The 20,642-nt window shown below is 32.4% G+C and overlaps 1 protein-coding gene across 1 annotated transcript; it reads right to left on the bottom strand.

The window, feature by feature from the left end:
- Positions 1–3,640: 3,640 nt before the first annotated feature.
- Positions 3,641–18,699, bottom strand: LOC134694224 (serine/threonine-protein phosphatase 6 regulatory ankyrin repeat subunit B-like). Its single transcript, XM_063555222.1, has 7 exons — positions 18,480–18,699; positions 15,301–15,434; positions 14,719–14,908; positions 10,211–10,285; positions 8,662–9,177; positions 5,988–8,107; positions 3,641–5,830 (listed from the first exon to the last, which is right to left on the bottom strand). The coding sequence occupies exons 1-7, from the start codon at positions 18,697–18,699 to the stop codon at positions 3,641–3,643; spliced, it is 5,445 nt and encodes a 1,814-aa protein (XP_063411292.1).
- Positions 18,700–20,642: the final 1,943 nt, after the last annotated feature.

The following is a 20,642-nucleotide window of genomic DNA, read 5'->3' as shown; positions in this document are numbered from 1 at the left end:
ATATAAAAAGACAAGAGTTACCATACACATATTTTTCACCATAAATATTTTATGTACAGTGGTATTAAAAAAATAAGATTCACAATACACATAAGGCAGCAACCATTTGTTTGGTTTTTTGTTTTTTTTGGGGGGGGGGGGGGGGGGGGGGGGCTATGGGTTTTTTTCTGGACAAATTTTTTTTTCGCCTTCGGCAAAAGACAATCTATTTTTTTGGCGACAAGTCGGAAACAATTTTTTCTTTTAATTTTAGCATTACATACAGTGGCAGCTGAGTATGAAACAAACGACTTTTTTTTCTCAGGGTCAGAAACAAATTATTTTGTTCTCCAAAAACTGGAAACAAACTTTTTTTTCCAAAAATGACCATAGCCCCCTCCCCCCCGAAAATCAAATGGTTGCTGCCTAATATGTCTATACTGGTAATAAAACAAGACTCACCATACACATATTATATGTACAACAGTATTTAAACAAGTTTCACCATACACATATTTTGTGTACAATGGTATTAAAAACAAGTTTCACCATACACTTATTATATGTACTTATGTATTATAAAGACTAAACTTACCATACATATATTATATGTACAATGGTCTTAAAAGATAAGACTCACCATACACTTATTATATGTAAAACGGTATTTAAACAAGTTTCACAATACACATATTATATGTACAGTAGAATTAAAAACAGGATTCACCATACACATTATTTGTACAACGGCATTCAAAACAAGTTTCACCATACACATATTATATGTACAGTGGTCTTAAAAGATAAGACTCACCATACACTTATTATATGTAAAACGGTATTTAAACAAGTTTCACAATACACATATTATATGTACAGTGGAATTAAAAGATAAGACTCACCATACACTTATTATACATGTTATATGTAAAACGGTATTCAAACAAGTTTCACCATACATATACTACTTGTACAGTGGTACAAAAATAAACCAGATTCGTCATAATTATACATTATATGTACAACGGTATTAAAAACAAGTTTCACAATACACATATTACATGATCTGTACAGTGGAATTAAAAACAGGATTCACCATACACATTATTTGTACAACGGCATTCAAAACAAGTTTCACCATACACATATCATATGTACAGTGGTATAAAAAAAAAACAAGATTCGCTATATACATATAAGTAAAATGTTATTAAAACACGATTCGCTATACAAGTATACTATGTTGTATTAAAAAAACAAGATTTACATACACATATACTTTTGTCTAAAATCTGTTTAAAATCAAAATACAAAATATCCCAGAAAATCCACAGTAAGGGAAAGATACTTTATGATAGCTAATGATCAGTGAAAAATTAAGAATGAAATATTCTGATTTCAAAATTAAATTACCAATCTCACGTTTTTCTTGTTTGAAAAATAAACCTCTAGGTAATTTTTTAATCTAGACATTTCAAAGTATTGCATGTTGAGGAATAATACTGTAAATCAATCAGAGTTTTTTTTAGGGTCAACGAAAATGTACCATGAAAGCTATTAATTGAAGATTTAGACCTTGATATTTCAAAGCAATACATATATATATTTTACCAATAAATAAGAATTAAGAAGTTGCTAATAAATCGAAGATTCAATAAGCATAGAACAAAGTCTTTGATTATAATAACATAATGACAGCTATTTACCTTTAGGTATATATAAGAGTATCACAATACTGTTACATGCAACAGTCATTAATACATAGACATAGGGATAGTAACCCCAGATGGTTCAATTATATCTACTTTTATTTACACATGAAATACAAAGGTTTTATTATAATATGTTTACATATATAGGTAAAATTATGTTTGCATCAAAATCTATCATATGTATGTGAGTACATGTATAAACACATTGTCAACTAATAAATATAAAGTTGCATTAAATTGTTCTTCCTATATAGATACAATCATAACGACAGACAATACAAATCAACATACTATATTTCTATACACACATAGTGACAAACTTTAAACATAAGGGTATATCAAAATATCTCTATAAGAAAAAAGTATTTACAGTAATTTAATGTATTGATGGATGGATTAATTGATTGATTAATTAATTGATTGATTGTTGATTGCCTTATCCCGCATCAGCACAAAAAGGCTATATTGCGGAAATCATTCAAAGTTAGGTAACAGAAAAATATCTATTTTTTTTAAATATACACAACGGCATTAAAAATAAGACTACGTCATATATTTGTATATACAAATACCTTGGTAGCTATCAAACAATAATTTAATTATGGATGTAACGCGTCTTCTGATTGGCTGACGGTGTTTTGTTTATCAGCTCATAGTCATAATTTGTCATATGACCGTGACGTCGTCAACGTTTTTTCATGCTTTACTCTAGTAATTCTAGTATTGCTGATAATTTACTGATACTATCCATCAATAAAAGTTGGCGAGCTAGTTAGCAAAAGTGCTACACTTGGTTTTAATATCTTACTATATTTCATACTAGATGGAATGAAATACATGATTATTAAACAAACACATTACACTGTGTGAAGTAATTGAACCTAATTATTTCTTAAATTCTCCAAACACTTTCTGTAACAGAATATGCGTAAAATCTAACTACAAATATATATATTATAAAAAAAGTTTTAGAACACTTTATGTCCATTACAAGTCAGATAAAATTTTCTTTAACTTCTTTTAAAAATACTTTCTACTCAAAGTTAATGAAGTGTTTTACATTTAGGTCACTCTAGGCTAGAGAGTCGTTTAGTTTAGGGATTCATTCTTGTTTTGTTATTGTGTTTTTTTGTTGTTTTTGTTCTGTTGTCTTGGGTATTATTTTTTTGGGGGGGGGGGGGGAGTTTGGGGTTAAAGAACACACTACAATGATTTCAACCAAAGAAGTTATTTAAGAGGAATTTTTCCAAATTCCTTTATCTTGCTATTTTTTCATTTTCAGATGATACTATGAAAGAAATAATAAATCTAAATAACAACCGTTATTTATTAATGAAGTGATCGACAGACATCTACTCCTTTAGATAAGGATAAATACAGGAATACCATGTTGATTTATTTGTACGTATAGGTTTTTCGTCTGTGTTCTAGTAATAACGTGTGAAAATTTACAGCTTAAAACAACCAAGTACACTTATTCTGGAACGGTTTAAGCTGAGATGTTGAAAATCTGAATTAACTTGCGTTAAGCGTCCAAATTTCAATCCATTTAATGTTCTCTAGCTACTTTTGGCGTTGTTGTTTTCTATTTGGTAATATCAAATTTTCATTTGTTCACTTTTTCCGTTGCGTTGGTATATATGTCAAATATTTCGTTGTAATTTTTTTACGTTTCAGTGGTTTTTTTTATCCATTAATGTCAGATCTTCAGTAGTGACTTTGTTATTCTCGTGTTGTTTTGGAAATTGACTTATTTTTTTCATAGAATTCAACTAATTTTAACTTTTTGTTTTGTTCTTTAGCATTTTTATCCTCAATTACTCAATCCATATCTTTCAGAATTTTGTATTCAAACTGATAAAGCCATGACACAAATTTCAGGTAATTAGTTTCATAATCTAGTACCAGTACAAAATTGAAAAATTGACATTATGACTGAAAGATTGAATTCAAACATGACCCATCAATACCAAAAGCATATGATGTAGAATGTGTCTCTTCATCATATCTATCACAGATTTATGTCCATTATCAATTGCAATGTTTAAAGGGAATTTCCCATCAATTTTACATATGCCTGTATCTGCTCCTTTCTCTAACAATAAATGTACAATTTCACTATGTCCTAGTTCGCATGCATAAAACAAAGGCGTGGTGCCATCTTCTTTTTTCAAACTGATGTTAGCATGGTGATCCAGAAGACAACTGACTACTTCTTTCCAACCCATGAAACATGCAATGTGTAACGGTGAAGAACCAGCTACTACATCAAATGCATAATCTAACGACTTCTTACTGACATGATCTTTTACATTTGATGAACCAAGCTCCATAAAGCTCTCCATGAAATCTTGTTTTTCCTTATTTAACGTTATAGTTGGATGGTCAGTAAATGTATCTGTTATACACTGTTTACTATGGATACACATATTACAGTAAGCCTTGTTCTCTAAAAGTAATCGGGTTATTTCTACATTTCCATTCAGTGAACTTAAATATAAAGCATTGCCACCATCATTTGCTTGGGCATTGATGTTAAGTTTCGGGTTATGTTGAATCAATAATTTTACTATACTGGTGTTGTTGGCGCTGCATGATGTGATCAGTGGCGTAACACCGTCATCTCTTGATATATCAATATTAGGGGTCTTCTGTAATAGCAACTTTATTATATCAGTACATTCTTTGTCACATGCTAATAATAAAGGACTATTGCCAGACTTGTCACAGAGATCAATGTTAGGGTTCATCTCTAATAGCAACTTTACTATATCAGTATGTTCATTTTCAATTGCCACAAATAAAGGACTACGACCAGACTCGTCACACAGTTCAATGTTAGGATCATTCTCTAAAAGCAACCTTACTATATCAATACTTCCAATGAGAATGGCTATTAACAGTGGACTACTGCCATACCTGTTACATAGATTAACATTTGCATTCCTCTCTAGCAGTAACCTTACTATATCAGTATGCCCAAATTGACTTGCAACAAACAGAGGACTATCGCCCTTAGTGTAACATTGATCAACATTAGCATTCCTCTGTAATAGCAACCTTACTATATCAGTATGCCCTTTCCGACTTGCAAGAAATAGAGGACTTATCCCATCTACGTCAGATAGATCAATGTTAGGATTTTTCTCTAACAATAACCGTAGTATATCAACATGTCCTTCTCTACATGCATAATATACTGAACTCCAGCCATCAATGGAGCATTGGTCAATATTAGGTTTCATCTCTAATAGTAACCTAACTATATCAATATATCCTCTCGCAGATGCAATCAACAGAGGACTACATTGTTTTGAATTGCAAAGATTAACATTAGGTTTCTTCTGTAAAAGCAACCTTACTACATCAGTATGTCCTTTTTCACTTGCCATGAAAAGAGGACTGTGGCCATCTTTATCACATAAATCTACATTAGGATTTTTCTCTAATAAGATACTCATAATAGAAGCATTCCCTTGACTACTTGCAACGGTCAGTGTTGTTAACACATTTGTGTTACATAGATCAAAACTATGATTATTTTCTACCAGCAACCTCACAATATCAGTATGCCTATTCAAAATTGCAATCAACAGAGGATTACACGGAAATTTTTTACATAAATCAAGATTAGGCTTTCTCTCTAAGATCATCCTAACTATATTAGTGTGTCCTTCTTGACTTGCTTGAAACAGAGGACCACAACCACTACGGTTGAATGAATCAACATTAGCATTCTTCTCTAATAACATCCTCACACAAGCAGTATTCCCTTTATAACATGCCATGATCAGTGCAGTGGACCCATCTGTTGTACAAAGATCAACACTAGCGTTCTTCGCTAGCAGCATTCCAACTATATCAATTTGTTCATTTTGAATTGCAGTTAACAGAGGGCTACACCCTTGTTTGTCACATAGATCCACGTTAGAGTTATTCTTTAACAGTAATCCAACTATATTAGTATGTCTATTCTGAATTGCAATGATTAGAGAACTACGGTCATCTTTGTCACATTGATTAATGTTAGGATTCTTCTGTAATAGCAATCTAACTATTTCAGTATGTCCTGCACGACTAGCTACGTACAGAGGAAAGTTTCCATTTTCAATGTTACAGGGATTAGGGAGCAATTCTAGCTGAGTCAAAATTGACACATAAATTAATATTAGGGTTCGTAGCTAACAACATTTGTACTATCTCATAATGTCCAATTTCACATGCTTCGAACAGAGGACTCATTCCATAAATGCAACACCGATCAACACAAGGATTCTTTTGTAAAAGCAACCTTACCACATCCGTATGTCCTAACATGGCTGCTATGAGCAGAGGACTAAAACCTTGAACGCAACATGCATCAACCTCATGGTTCGTTCGTAATAGTAACCGAACTATATCAGTATGTCCTTTCAAGCAAGCTGCGAACAGAGGACTTAAACCATTGAGGTCACGTTTGTCAACACAAGGATTTCTTTGTAACAGCATCCTTACTATAACTGTATGTCCCTTCATACTAGCTTTAGATAATGGACTACCGCCATTTGTGTCACATAGATCAATGTTAGCATTCTTCTCTAATAACATGTTCACAATATCAGGATAACCTCCCTCACATGCCAAACTGAGTGCAGTGACACCTTGATTGTTACGAAGATCAATATAAGGATTACACATCAAGAGCAGCCTAACTATGTCAGTATGTCCCTTCTGACTTGCAATCAAGAGAGGACTACAGGAACTATTGTTACATAAATCAATATTAGCATTTACCTCCAACAGCAATTTAACTATGTCAGCATGCCCATTCTTACTTGCAATGTACAGAGGACTACAGCTGTCATTGGTACATATATTAACACTAGCATTCTTCTCCAACAGCAACCTTACTATACCAGTGTGCCCATGCCGACTTGCTATATACAGTGGAGTACAACTATTATGTTGACACATATCAACATTAGGACTCATTTCCAGAATCATACTCACAATATTGGTATAACCTTGATAACATGCAGTGGACAGTGCAGTGACCCCGTTGTGATTGCATTGATCAACATTAGGGTGTTTCTCTAATAGCAACAACACTATATCAGTATATCCTTTATTGATTGTAATAATCAGAGGACTACAGTCATCTTCATCACATAGATCCACATTAGCGTTTCTCTCTAAAAGCAACCTTACTACATCTGTATGTCCTTCTTGACTTGCCATGTACAGAGGACTACAGCCATTTTTATCACGTAAATCAACATGAGGATTTTTCTGCAATAACATACTAACAATAATTGTATATCCTTTATAGCTCGCCCTGTTGAGGGCAGTGACCCCATCTATGGTACAAAGGTCAACCTTCGGGTTTCTCTCCAAAAGCAACTTAACTATATCAGTATATCCATTCTGACATGCCATGAAAAGGGGACTATTGAAATTATGGTTGCACAAATTAATATTAGGTTTTCTCTCTAATAACAACCTTACTATATCAGTATGGCCATTCTGACTTGCAGTCAACAGCGGACTACAGAAATGTTTATTGCATAAGTCAACATCAGGATCCCTCTCTAAAAGCAACCTTACTATATCTACATGTCCTTCCTGACAGGCCGAATAGAGTGGACTAGAGCCTTTATTATCTGATGAATTAACATTAATATTTTTGCCTAATAACATTTGAACAATTGGAGTATACCCTTTATAACAAACCTTGGTAAGTGCAGAAGCCCCCAAATGGGTACAAAGATCAATATTCGGATTCCTCTCTAACATCAATCTTACAATAGTAGTATGCCCCTTCTGAATTGCTACAAGTAGTGCATTTCGGCCATTATTATTACATAGAACAATATTAGGATTCTTTTCTAAAAGTAACTTTACTATATTAGTATGTCCGTTCTGACTTGCCAGTAACAGAGGACTATTGCCTTTATTGTTACATAAATCAACGTTAGGATTCTTCTTTAACAGTAACCTAACAATTAAAGCATATCCTTTCTGACTTGCCATTAATAAAGGACTACAGCCGATTTTTTCACATAGATCAACATTAGGATTCTTCTCTAATAGCATACTCACAATAGCCGAATAACCTTTAAAGCATGCCATGTTTAGTGCAGTGACCCTATCATCTTTATGATAATCCACTTCCACTTCATTATTTAACAACCACTGTATCATATCTGTATATCCATCACGACAAGCCAATATTAAAGGAGTAGTACCTGCCACACATTCCTCATTTGATAACACTGCATCCTTGGTGTTAGCCAATGTTATTTGTTGTGACTTGTCCAGCTGTTTTAAATACTGCAATAACTGCTGTCTGAATGATAATGCTTTCATATTAGAGCTACTAAATACCAATGCCACTTTCCCTGTTGACCAGATCTTTATCAGCCTTTTCAAATATCTATCTAAATATTTATCTTGTATTTCAATAATAAAGTCTATGTTTTTCATTTTCTCATCTTGTGATTTCATCCAAAGAAAACGTTCATTTACAAAACAACTATCCCCATGTTCTATTAAACATTCAATCATCTTCTGACCAAAGAAATAAGAAATGAAGTCAAACAATTTATCATGTAAGATACTATAAATTTCATTCTCTTTACATATGAATGTGCCATCTAGAGAGTCCAGTGCAACTTTTAGTTCTGCTTTGGATGTACTTCTATTCAGTTTACAACCCTCACATGTATCTTCTATGATCTGTCGTTGTTCATCAGTAACCTAACCAGAAACCATTTCTCTAAAAGTCGATTATTAAATAAAACACATAAAGCAAGGCCGCAAACCTTATGTTTTCCTTCATCTCCATGTCTACTCAAATTGTCTAACTCTTTTTTAAAGACAACAAAAGGAAATCTAAAAAATTCTTCGACATCTGCACCTTTTTTATCATGAAAAAGATAACATAAAAGAGGAAAAAATTCACAATGCTTTGCACTTTCATTAAGATTCTTACTATTCAAACCAATATACTTATCTGCTATTTTTGTTTTTTCCTTTCTTGTAAGACATAGTTCATCAGATATTAAGTTACATTCGCAAGTTATCAAAGGGGATAACATTACAAACTTATCATCTTTAAAAACTTGTAATCTACAACACACAATCACCTTACAGTATTTGTCAGCGATAATAGTGTTTATAACAGGTAGAAGTTGTTCCCAGCACTCAATCTGTTGTTGGTTGGCAGTGAAGTTTCCACAAATATCATCTACAATGAAGACTGTCTGTTTACCAGGTTGGTAATAATCTCGTATATCAGTTGGTGAATAAATTGGTATGATTGTGTATCCATCTTTCTGTAAAACCAGTGCTGTGTGTCTAGCGATAAATGATTTCCCTACTCCTGCTGGACCAGTTAAGGTCACACAGCTGTTATCTTGTAAACATTTGATGACGTGATCACTAGCTCTTGTAGACACAAACATCTGATCTGTTCTGTTCCAGTCTTCAATTTGTTTATTTATCTGATCTAAATTAAAATGCAAGTAAAAGTCATTTGAACAATAAAGTTAACTCATCTTGTAAAATAATTAGTTTACTTACAAATACAAACTAATTCAATATATATATATATATATATATATATATATATAGATTAAAACTGACGTGGAAAGGTAACATATGGCCACCGAAAGCTCTTTTTTGAGAGCCCAGGTGGTCGTGTGGTCTAGCGGGACGGCTGCAGTGCAGGCGATTTGGTGTCACGATATCACAGTAGCATGGGTTCGAATCCCGGCGAGGGAAGAACCAAAAATTTGCGAAAGCAAATTTACAGATCTAACATTGTTAGGTTGATGTTTAGACGAGTTGTATATACATTATGTACACAGCCATGTATCACCATCATTGATGGCGATCCGATGGATACATCTGTTGTAGGGTTGTCACTGACTCAGACGTACTTATGAATATAATTATTTTCTGTGACTGTATCTTACATTAATTTGTAGGATCCTTTACTATAGATAATTTAGCTGATCTGTAACAATAACATCTTCATGCCTTATATATCATGTACTGTAGTACGCCGCTAGATTAAAACTGACGTGGAAAGGTAACATATGGCCACCGAAAGCTCTTTTTTGAGAGCCCAGGTGGTCGTGTGGTCTAGCGGGACGGCTGCAGTGCAGGCGATTTGGTGTCACGATATCACAGTAGCATGGGTTCGAATCCCGGCGAGGGAAGAACCAAAAATTTGCGAAAGCAAATTTACAGATCTAACATTGTTAGGTTGATGTTTAGACGAGTTGTATATATATATATATGCTACAACTTAAACATGTAAAGACAAGTGTGGATGATAACCAGGTTCAGGCCACCATTTTTTTTTCTTAAAATGTCCAGTACATAGTCCGTTTTATGTATGCTGGCGTTTGCTTTTGTTGCAGTTCAGTGTTTCTGTTTAAAATTAGTGCATTTCCCTCCGTTTTACTCCGGATTTGTTTTAGCTTAATCAATTTATGACTATTGAACCGAGGTATACTACTGTTGCTTTTATTTACCTCTGATGTTCTTTGGAATCACTTCTTCTTGTACCGTTTTCAACGCCTCAATTACCGTCAATAGTTCTTTTTTTGCTGAAAAAAAATATTTTCTGTTAACAGCATAATAATGTTAACCAATAATTTAAACGGTACTAGTATTAAATTTAAAACATTTCACAAAATCAAACCCTTTTTATTTGTAATGTTGTCTTTTAAAGGCAATAGAATTTATACTACTCTTCTTTATGTACTATTTTACCAAACTTAAATCCAAGAACCTCCATAAACTGATATGAAAAACTCAGGGCTGAAAACAAATTAATATCTAAATAAAATCATCATAGATACCAGGACTACTGCATGTAACAATATGAAATGAAACATAAGCATTACTGGCATTAATTATAAATAATAATTTGGGTAATATAATCATTTTTATATTAAGGTGGTATGGGTGACTTCGCCATCTTGGATTGTAAAAAACACAGAATCTAAGGTCCAGATTTTCTATCAAGTCAGCAAAATTTGATGCAGGAATGCAGTTAACTCATGTGAATTTTCATTAATAGAAGCAATTTATAAGAATATAACTTATAAATATTAATATTTTTACAAGTGTAGATTATTTTTGGTTGTTTTTAAATGTTTTTAAATTGGCATTTTAAGGGGGAAGTAAGTCTAAAACAGTGCATTTTCTGAAGGAATCTACATGAAATTTTCTTATTTTGTATTTTAGCCGGTAAAAACGTACTGTGGCCCTAACTTTTTTTTTGATATTCTCAAAGCATTGTCTGAAAGCTATCTTTTCCTAATTTATTTTACAATTCTATCATTTTGTTTAGTTTCTTATCACCAAATGGTGTTTTTCCCTGTATAATCCATACACAATGTGTCATTTTGTCACAACCTGTAGCTTGAGAAAATGCGCGGTGACCTATCATTTTTGTCGAGCCTGTCGAAAAAGCGAGACAGCGATTCTACATTCCGTCGGCGTCAGCGTCGTCGTCGTCGTCGGCGGCGTCCACAAATATTCACTTTATGGTTTAAATTTTTCGAAAAATTTTAATAACTTTCTTAAACTATCCTGGGTTTGTACTAAACTTGGACATAAGCTTCTTTATAATCATAAGATAGTATCCAGAAGTAAATTTTGTAAAAATAAAATTCCATTTTTTCCGTATATTTCCTTTAAAAGAGGGACGGAAGATACCAAAGGGATAGTCAAACTCATAAATCTAAAACAAACTGACAACGCCATGGCTAAAAATGAAAAAGACAAACAGAAAAACAATAGTACACATGACACAACATCGAAAACAAAAGAATAAACAACACGAACCCCTCCAAAAACTAGGGGTGATCTCAGGTGCTCCGGAAGGGTAAGCAGATTCTGCTCCACATGTGGCACCCGTCGTGTTGCTTATGTGATTACAAATACGGTAAATAGTCTAATTCGGTAGGTCACATTCATGAAAGGGAAGGGGATTGTAGTTACGACGTAATGAACATATCCGATATCATTTGTGAAATGGTTATTCCATAACGGTCAACCAACTCGTGATGGCGTCCGTAAAATTTACGAAGGGATGATTTCAACTTTACCATTTGGAACTCTTGGTTTAATAGCTTCCTTGTAAGCAGCAACCCTCTATCAAGAAAATCATGATAGGAAATGCAAGCACGGGAATATCGTATCAATTGGGAGATATATACCCCGTATGCAGGTGCTGCTGGAATGTTGCTACTTAGAAATGGAAAGTTCACAATTGGAAAGCTGAAATCATCTCTTTCGTCGTAAAGTTTTGTTTTCAACTGACCCTCATTGTCAATTTCTAGATGTAAGTCAAGATATGAAGCCGACTTAACTGTATCTGTAGTATCCTTGATCTCTAGTTCGATGGGATAGATGCGTTCCACATAGTCACCAAATTTTGAATTGTTTAGTGAAAGAACATCATCTATATAGCGGAAAGTAGAGTTAAAGGATATTGCTAACTTCTTATCTTTCTTCCTAAGAAGTTCCTGCATGAAGTCAGCCTCATAATAATAAAGAAACAAGTCGGCAAGTAGAGGGACACAGTTTGTTCCCATTGGAATGCCGACAGTCTGTTGAAAAACACATCCTCCGAACGTAACAAATACGTTGTCAATCAAGAAATCAAGCATCTTGATAATATCAGATTCAGAGAATTTTTTGTTTGAATCAGAGTGATTCTTTACAAAGTAGGATTTATCCCTCCCTAAGACAAGATACTTGTATCTACGTTGGCCATTCTTTTTTATGAAGCCAAGTAATACCAACTCTTTCAATTTGTCTTTTAGTTTGGAATGTGGAATACTTGTGTAAAGAGTGGAAAAGTCAAATGTTTGAATACTGTTACAAGATGAAAGAGAGTTAGATTGTATATACTCTAAAAGATCTTTGGAATTTTTAAGTATCCACATCTGATTCACGCCACCTCTAAAATAGGCAGTTTCACAATAACTTTGAAGCCCGTCTTTGATTGCTGATAAAATAGATGTTAAAATAATTTAGAAAGAGGTTTCGTGGAGCACTTGGAAGACCCAGCAATATACCGTTGTTTGTGAGGACACTAATGTAGTTTAGGTATCCAATACAGTGATGGAAGATCCAGTTCTTCATCTTTGTTTGAAATTCCAAAGGAACATAGAACAGACCTATGATTATCCAGGATTTCCTCTTTGGTAAGTGTCGTGAGGGTATATGTTAAATGGACTTAGTTTTTCTGCCGAGAAACATAACATTCACTCTGTGGTTAAAGTTTTTTAAAATTATAATATCTTTCTTAAACTATCCTGGGCTTGTACCAAACTTTGACAGAAGCTTGTTTATGATCAAAAGCTGGTATCTAGAAGGAAATTTTGATAAAATTTTGTACCTGTGTAGCTGTATTTTACTTATAAATGGACTTAGTTTTTCTTTCAGTTAACATTGCATACAGTCTGTAAAGTTTTAAAACATTTATTAAATTCATAAACTTTACTGGTTTTATTTACCAAACTTGGACAGAAGTTTCTTACAATCAAAAGATAGTATCAAGAGGTATATTTTTCATTGATATTTTATCCTCAATTTTGTTGAGATTAATAGCAAAAGTAGGCGAGACACTGGGTTCCGCGGAAATCTTACAAAATGTTATTATATTTGACCATGTATCAATCGATACATTGTACTACGTTTTGGCAAAGTATGAACAAATTCTATCATTTTTATTTTAGACTACCATACCACCTTAAGTAACGTAAACTAAACAAATATAGTTACTTTTACTGTTTTCAATGCGCTGGTTTTATCATGATAATTTATTGGAACGTTTCTATTTGTATGGAAGTATACAATAATAGCGGCAAAAAGATGTATCCCGGCATATAAATATGTTAAGAAACATTGGTCATCTTCGTGAAATCAGGAGTGTACTGAATATTCAACAGTATCAAATTACATACACCCATGATTAAAACCACCAATGATAATTTCTTCACGTATTTGAATTCATTCGGCATATTTGCTATCTAGCAGTGGTGTAATTTTTTTTCTAAAATTAAATACACTGCAATAAATAGGAAATCATACACCACGAAAGCATGCAGAATTTACACATTTGCACAATTAAAGTACACATCAATCGGTTTGGTAAGTCAAATAAACTGAAAAATGAAATAATCACGGAACGTTTAGATGGTATACCGTACGAAACCAACTCAAATTGTTTGTAAGTAATTTGCTGAAAATCAATATTTCATTTTCACAACCGACATGCCGCTATTTTTTCGATGTCAGTTCACATATTAATTTTCTTTCATTTATGATATTTTGACTTGTAAGAGAAATTATCCCGAGGTAATAGTAATATATGGAAAACAGTCCATGGGATCGGATTTCTAATTGAAGTTTGAACCACGAATGAAAAATGTGACCACTGCAATTGATATAAAGCATTGTCAAATGTATAATTGGTTGATTTAATCCATAGCATGAGGGGGACAACTATGACTAAGAAACAAGAATATCAAAATCATTCAAACAATATATTCTATTTTCATTTCGGCTATTTTTGAAAATTAGTATATCACGACCTCAAATTATGCACGTTCTTGTCAGATTAGCTTCCGGTCACTTGAATATATTTTTTATGTTGTGTACTGTAGATTGTCTTTTTATCCTTTTGCGTTTTTTTGCCTCAGATAAATGGTTTTAACTACTATCGTTTGCAATTCGTTATACATTTTTGAGAACATTAGCTAGGTATAAAGCAGGTTAAAAATTCTATGTAATAAAGAAGAAAATGTACCAAGCCAGGATTATGACAGTTGTTATCCATTCGTTAGTTTTGTTTCAGCTTTTGATTTTGCCATTTGATTACAGACTTTCCGTCTTAAATTTTTCCTCGAAGTTAGGTATATTTGTTATTTTATGTTTTTCAGTTGTTAAAAAAGGAATGTTGTTTTACTGGCAAATTGTATTAACTTTAGGGAACTCATTTCCATATTTATCCCACACTTACTTTTAGCATTAGCTGCTTGTTCCTCTTCGTGACATATTTTCAAGATCTTAAATGACTGTTTTAATTCCTCAATCTCATTCTTTGAGTGTTTAATTTCCAGAATTATTTCTTTATTTGTTTGATCAAGAACCTTTGTCTTTAACTGATCACATTCCAACCTCATTGATGGTCCACCTAATCTTCCAATAGCCTAAAATAATATAAGATGCGTTTATAAAAGTAGGAGGGTTAGCTAGCTATAAAACCTGCAAGTTTTTTTTTCTCCCGAAAATGCCTGTTCCGAGTCAACAGTCCGTGACAATGTTTCAAGTCTGGAATATGATAATGTTTCAAGTATAAAATATGACAATGTTACAAGTCTCTAATCGGACAAATTTCAATATCTGGAATATATTGTGAAAGCAATTTACATATATGATTGCACCAAAGAGAAAACATACGTTCATACATCAATAATGTTTTTCAAATTTTTGATTGCATACAAACCTCACTTATGTCCTCCCAGGAAGTTGAGAAAAAAGTATTGTTTATCTTGCAGTTTTCCAGGTGCGCTATGTAGTTTCTGTAATACTTTATTCTTGCCAAATCTGAAGCAGGAGATGTCTCAGTGGACCCAGGCAGGTGGTCATATCCCTTTACAGGATCCGTTAACTCTCCTAAGTTTCTCAGTAATGTTATAATCAAAGTAACGTCAAAGGTGTCTGACTTTGGAATATCTGTCAATAAGAATCTATTACTTTGAAGAGCAAATGCATATAACAGTGACATCATTTCCTATTAACACGTTATCAGATAAGCAGACAAAAATATATTTGTCTTTTGTTGTAAGCTCCTTCTTTCATTTTTTATGTATAAATAAATCCATAAATGTAAAGGTCATATGAGCTTTATCAGATAGAAGTGTACATATTTGATTCAAGGACATCGTTCATTATAATATTATTATAATCGTATTACAAGAAACGCAAGAACTTAATTGTGACCAATGAACCATGAACTATGAAGTCAAATTGAGATGAATTATGTCAAAACGAGATATACATACCTCTCATCATTATATATTGCAATTGTAGTTGACATTTACTTAGCGTCACTGTGTAACCTTTGCTCACACATGATTTAAGACGGTCTATGAAACATGATGAGATCAAGGTCAGATCAACCTAGTCAGACCAACACGAAGAATTTTTAAAGTCATTCTTAGTAACGAAAACTTAACAGCTAATCACTAAACCATGAACGTAACATATTATGTTACTAATCCTTAACTATTTGCATCTTTTCAAAATACACTTAAGTTTTGAATATCAGTCAGCTACTTTTGTCGCAAAGTTAGGTATAAAGCAATATACGATTTTACTTGTGTTGGTTCATATAACGAAATGTATGATGGATTAATATCAACCCATCAAAGATACCAGGATTGAAATTTTGTATTAAAGTGTAAGAGTTTTATGAACATGATGAAATACATATCAGGACGAGAACATATAAATGATAAATAAGTATTAGAGTGCATTTCTTTCTCACAAAAAAAGAAAGGAAAAAAATGTGCGGCGTTTGTTGTTGTTTTCTAAACGCTACAAATACATCGTTTAATTAGTGTTTATTGACCCTGTTTGAACTTTCAATAATGCATGCACATGTTGGTGAACAGACTTTTTTTACAACGTAGAAACAAATACATCGTTTAATCAGGTTGAAGTTACAAACGAATGTAGCGTTTGTACTAACAAACAATGAACGAAAAACTGTAGACGTATTTCTAGCAAGTGCATAGTTTGTCAAAGTTCACTTAAACTTTGAAAACGTATGTTAGAAACAAATGATCAAAGCTTAACCGTTTGCATCGTTTGTGGTAAATCTAAACCTTACTTTGTACTATATTGAAATGTTGAGCTAGAAGATTGTTGATGTTGTTCATAAGTTTCATAGGGAACAGTGATTGGTCGATTGATTTGCTAATTTAATATATTAATTAAATCCAGTATAATTACAATTAAATTCAAATTCAATTGATAACATTTGGATTACCTTTCTTTAAAATAATTATGATTCTTTGAATTTCATGCGAGAATATTGGATACGGTGATTAAAAATATTTTTTGACATTTTATTCGCAGATGAAAAATCTAAGTTGAGTGAAAAATTGTGTTTTAATATCGTTAATATATACATGTTATAAAGAACTTTGAACCTGACCACTGTAACATGTGTATTGTTTAATAATGTATACAAGTGTCTCTTCTCTGTAGAATAAACAACATTGTTTTTTAATTAAATATATATTAGCTCAGTGCAAATTTTCAATAAACGAAAAGAACGGTACAAAGCGTGACAAAATAATGATCAAGTAGTTAAATTTTCTGCGGAGACACAATAGACATTAACATTATGATTTTACAGGTTTTGATCACTAATTCAATTGTTTTGACAAACAATAGATTGGTTTAAGTGTAACAATGAATTGTAATAATAGCGACAGTCAATAATAAAGTTATAGATAGTTTATTATTCTCAATATGAATATGATTGTATGAAAAATTTCATAAATTGCTATTTAGGAAATATTATATTTTAAATTGTTATTATTTTTGAATTGTGTCAATTTTATGTCCATTTTCAAATTTATAAATTGAAATAGTATCAACTACGATAATTTGATTACTAATTATATGTGATTTCATTGCAATATGTAATTCACTACAGCTTATTATGATTACTGTTTACAGTTATTCAATGTCTCCTAAGGAACAACATATAAAATGCTGTTATAGTTTACATTTCCTAGATATTAGATGCAAATCCAAGTCCTGCTGATGTACATACGCAGTTTCTTAATTGTATCAGTACTAGTATTTAGGAATATCCAGTTTATTTCCCTATTAAAATCAAATTAAGTTAGTAACAACAGATTTAATTGATTGTAATGTATTACACTCTCAATTTGTTAATACTAATCATATTGACTTTGGAACACGAACTTTCATGCCTGCAAATTTGTCTACGTTTCATGTCAGACCTTCAAACTGTTCCACCCTATTGGGGAAATTCTCATGGTCGGTGTACACCTGACCCTTATAAAAGAGGGACGAAATGTACCAAAAGGACAGTCAAACTCATGAATCTAAAATGAACTGACAACGCCATGGCTAAAAATGAAACATACAAACAGACAAACAATAGTACACATGACACAACATAGAAAACTAAAGAATAAACAACACGAACCCCTCCAAAAACTAGGGGTGATCTCAGGTGCTCCGGAAGGGTAAGCAGATTATGCTCCACATGTGGCACCCGTCGTGTTGCTTATGTGATAACAAATCCGGTAAATAGTCTAATTCGATAGGTCACATTCATGAAAGGTAAGAGGATTCTAGTTACGACGTAAGGAACATATCTGAAATCATTTGTGAAACGGTTATAAAACTCAATTACGTAGACTCAATACTTTAAAAAGCATTCAGAGTAGAGGTGTAAAAATCATTTAAACACATGTGTTTTCATTAAAAACCATAGAGGTTCTAAATAAGTACACTAATGATATGCATATGTCCTTGTACTTAAAATGCCACTGAATATTGAAAAAGGTTGGCTTGTATGCATGTATTTTAATAGCAGCCAGGATGTTTAGGAAAATATATATACAAATATTATTGCTGCTTCTTCACAGTATGAAACGGTATTCAGATTACATTAGGAAATTTCAAATTGCATTGCTGGTGGTTTATAACATGTCTCAGTAAATTAATACTTACCAGGTTGCCTTGGGAACAACAAATTCCACTGCTGCAAGTTTATGACTTTTTTCTTGTCTTTCAAGTCATTCAGTTTCTTATATTCTTTCTTCATCGTTGCATATAAACAAGAAGGGTGGAATTCGCTATCAAATAAAACTCGTGCAGCACGTGGAGATATCCCTGTTATCAACAAGCCTATTCTCACATAGTTGTCTTCTTCTTTGGTGAGAGATGCCATCTTTCTGATGTATGTTTTGCTTTTAATCCCAATTCTATTTACATCACGGCATGGTCACATATTTATCAAGTATAGGAATTTTCACACACATTTATATACATATATTCCTTTCAAATAAAATGTAAATAAAAGTGTTTCCAGCTCATTGGTTTGCCATTTATACGATATGTTCTGTCGCTTTAGTTTAATTATTCTATTGTCTAAAGTTTAAAAAAAAAACAATTAAAATTCACATTTCAAGAATACCAAATAAATGGTCAAGTGAAATATCTTTGTAATGAGTCATCGTCGTAGTTGTCCTTGGTTCACAAAATATAATTGTGCTACAACAAATTCTCATTTTTGATAGCTTTTTTGAAAAATTACTTTAAAACTATGAAGCACATTGATTGCCCTATCCATGAACATGTCCAATTAGTGTCGATTTTGAAAAAACTGTTCATCAACACCCCTTAATATTTCTACTAAAAATCCGTGACGACAGACTTTTTTCTATTAAAAATACATTACTTCAGATAAATGTCGACTGATTATATATTACGTATGGCTACTGAGTATTTTTGTAAAAGTCTGGTCCTCGGAGTGCGGTATTTTTGTAACTTTATTTCTTCAGAGTTCATATGACTTTCTCAGTTTTGTATGTTACCTTGGTGGGTCTTCTCAATCAATTACCGAGATTTGAACATCGGGTTAACTACTGTTTTATATATACAAGTCTACCTTTTTTTATTCTTTATATATATTGTTTTCATTAAACAATACTAACTATTTAAACCATTGAAACGTTTTTTTCTGCAACCCGAACTAAATCTCATGTAAATTGCTTCAAAAACATTGTCTAGTTCTTATGTACCTGGGACGAGCGAAAAATAATATACTGTTTCGTCGTATGCACAAAGGGATTACTTGGCATGATAGTGCCTCAATAATCATATAGAATTTGACAAAAACGTTGAAATTTTAATCAAAAATAAATAAACTTACTGTTTAAGGTATTCTTCCTTTATAGTGTAATTCACTTTGATGTGATTAGTCAGTTCAATATTTTAGCAAAATATACCACCACTATATTATTGTATTGTTTCGCCATTTTGAACTAAGAAGACTAAAATAGTAATTAAAGTGATCTGTAAAAATCAATAAAAAATCGAAGTATAAATTACGTCACTTACTAAGTAGTTAGTTTGAAGATATTTTTAAAAATTAACCTTGATAATTTCAATAGTACACGCATAAAGAACCAGATGTCATAAAATATCTGTATATATTTAATGGTTTATATATTTCATATAAGGATAACTGCTTATAGGAGCATTACGTGAATAATTGAACAAGCTGTGCTAGTGCTATCATTCAACTTATCTAATCAATAGACGCTTGATTTTACATAAGCAATAAAAAACGCATGTGACCATTGAGACGGAATTGCTCAGGGTGGAGGAGACCGAGGGGATAGAGAAGATATGGAATGAATAGGTCATGTGATATGCCCATGTGGTGTCAGACATTTTGTCTAATTTATTGTTGTCACTTTGTATTATCGAAACGTTTGTGTGTGACACGTTATTTTAACTGAAACATTACACAGAATATTGAATATATTTTCATTCCATAATTATGACAAGAGAAAGATCTTTATTATTCATTATAAAAATAGGTTCTACTAATTTCCACTGTTGTTTTTGTACATGTTATTTGATAGGCCGTCTCTAAAAAGTTGTTTTCAGAGGTCTTTAATAAAATAAGTTTCGTATTTTATTTTTGATCTTGCATTTTACACCACGTGCATGTATATCATGTAAAATAGGGAAGTAGGATACAGCTTGAAGCATTGTCTCAAGTTTGAATCTGGAAAACGTAGCTTTTTCAATGTAATTAAGATTTGTGTAGGAGGTGAAAAATATGCAAGATTATCAAGATTTAGCCAATCATGTTGTACTTTG

Source organism: Mytilus trossulus, chromosome 13 (assembly GCF_036588685.1).
Source record: "Mytilus trossulus isolate FHL-02 chromosome 13, PNRI_Mtr1.1.1.hap1, whole genome shotgun sequence".
Taxonomy (NCBI): domain Eukaryota; kingdom Metazoa; phylum Mollusca; class Bivalvia; order Mytilida; family Mytilidae; genus Mytilus; species Mytilus trossulus.
The sequence above is the reverse complement of the archived record's forward strand: the minus strand, read 5'-3'. Positions and strand labels throughout refer to the sequence as shown.

Bases quoted from the DNA above. Each gene is read 5' to 3' on its own strand.
- LOC134694224 (XM_063555222.1), bottom strand. From the start codon at position 18,699: ATGGCATCTCTCACCAAAGAAGAAGACAACTATGTGAGAATAGGCTTG. The intron at 15,435-18,479 runs GTAAGTATTAAT...TCTTATTGACAG, and splicing joins GTTGTTCCCAAGGCAACCTG to ATATTCCAAAGTCAGACACC. The intron at 5,831-5,987 runs GTAAGGTTGCTT...ATTTTGACTCAG, and splicing joins TGTTAGGACATACGGATGTG to CTAGAATTGCTCCCTAATCC.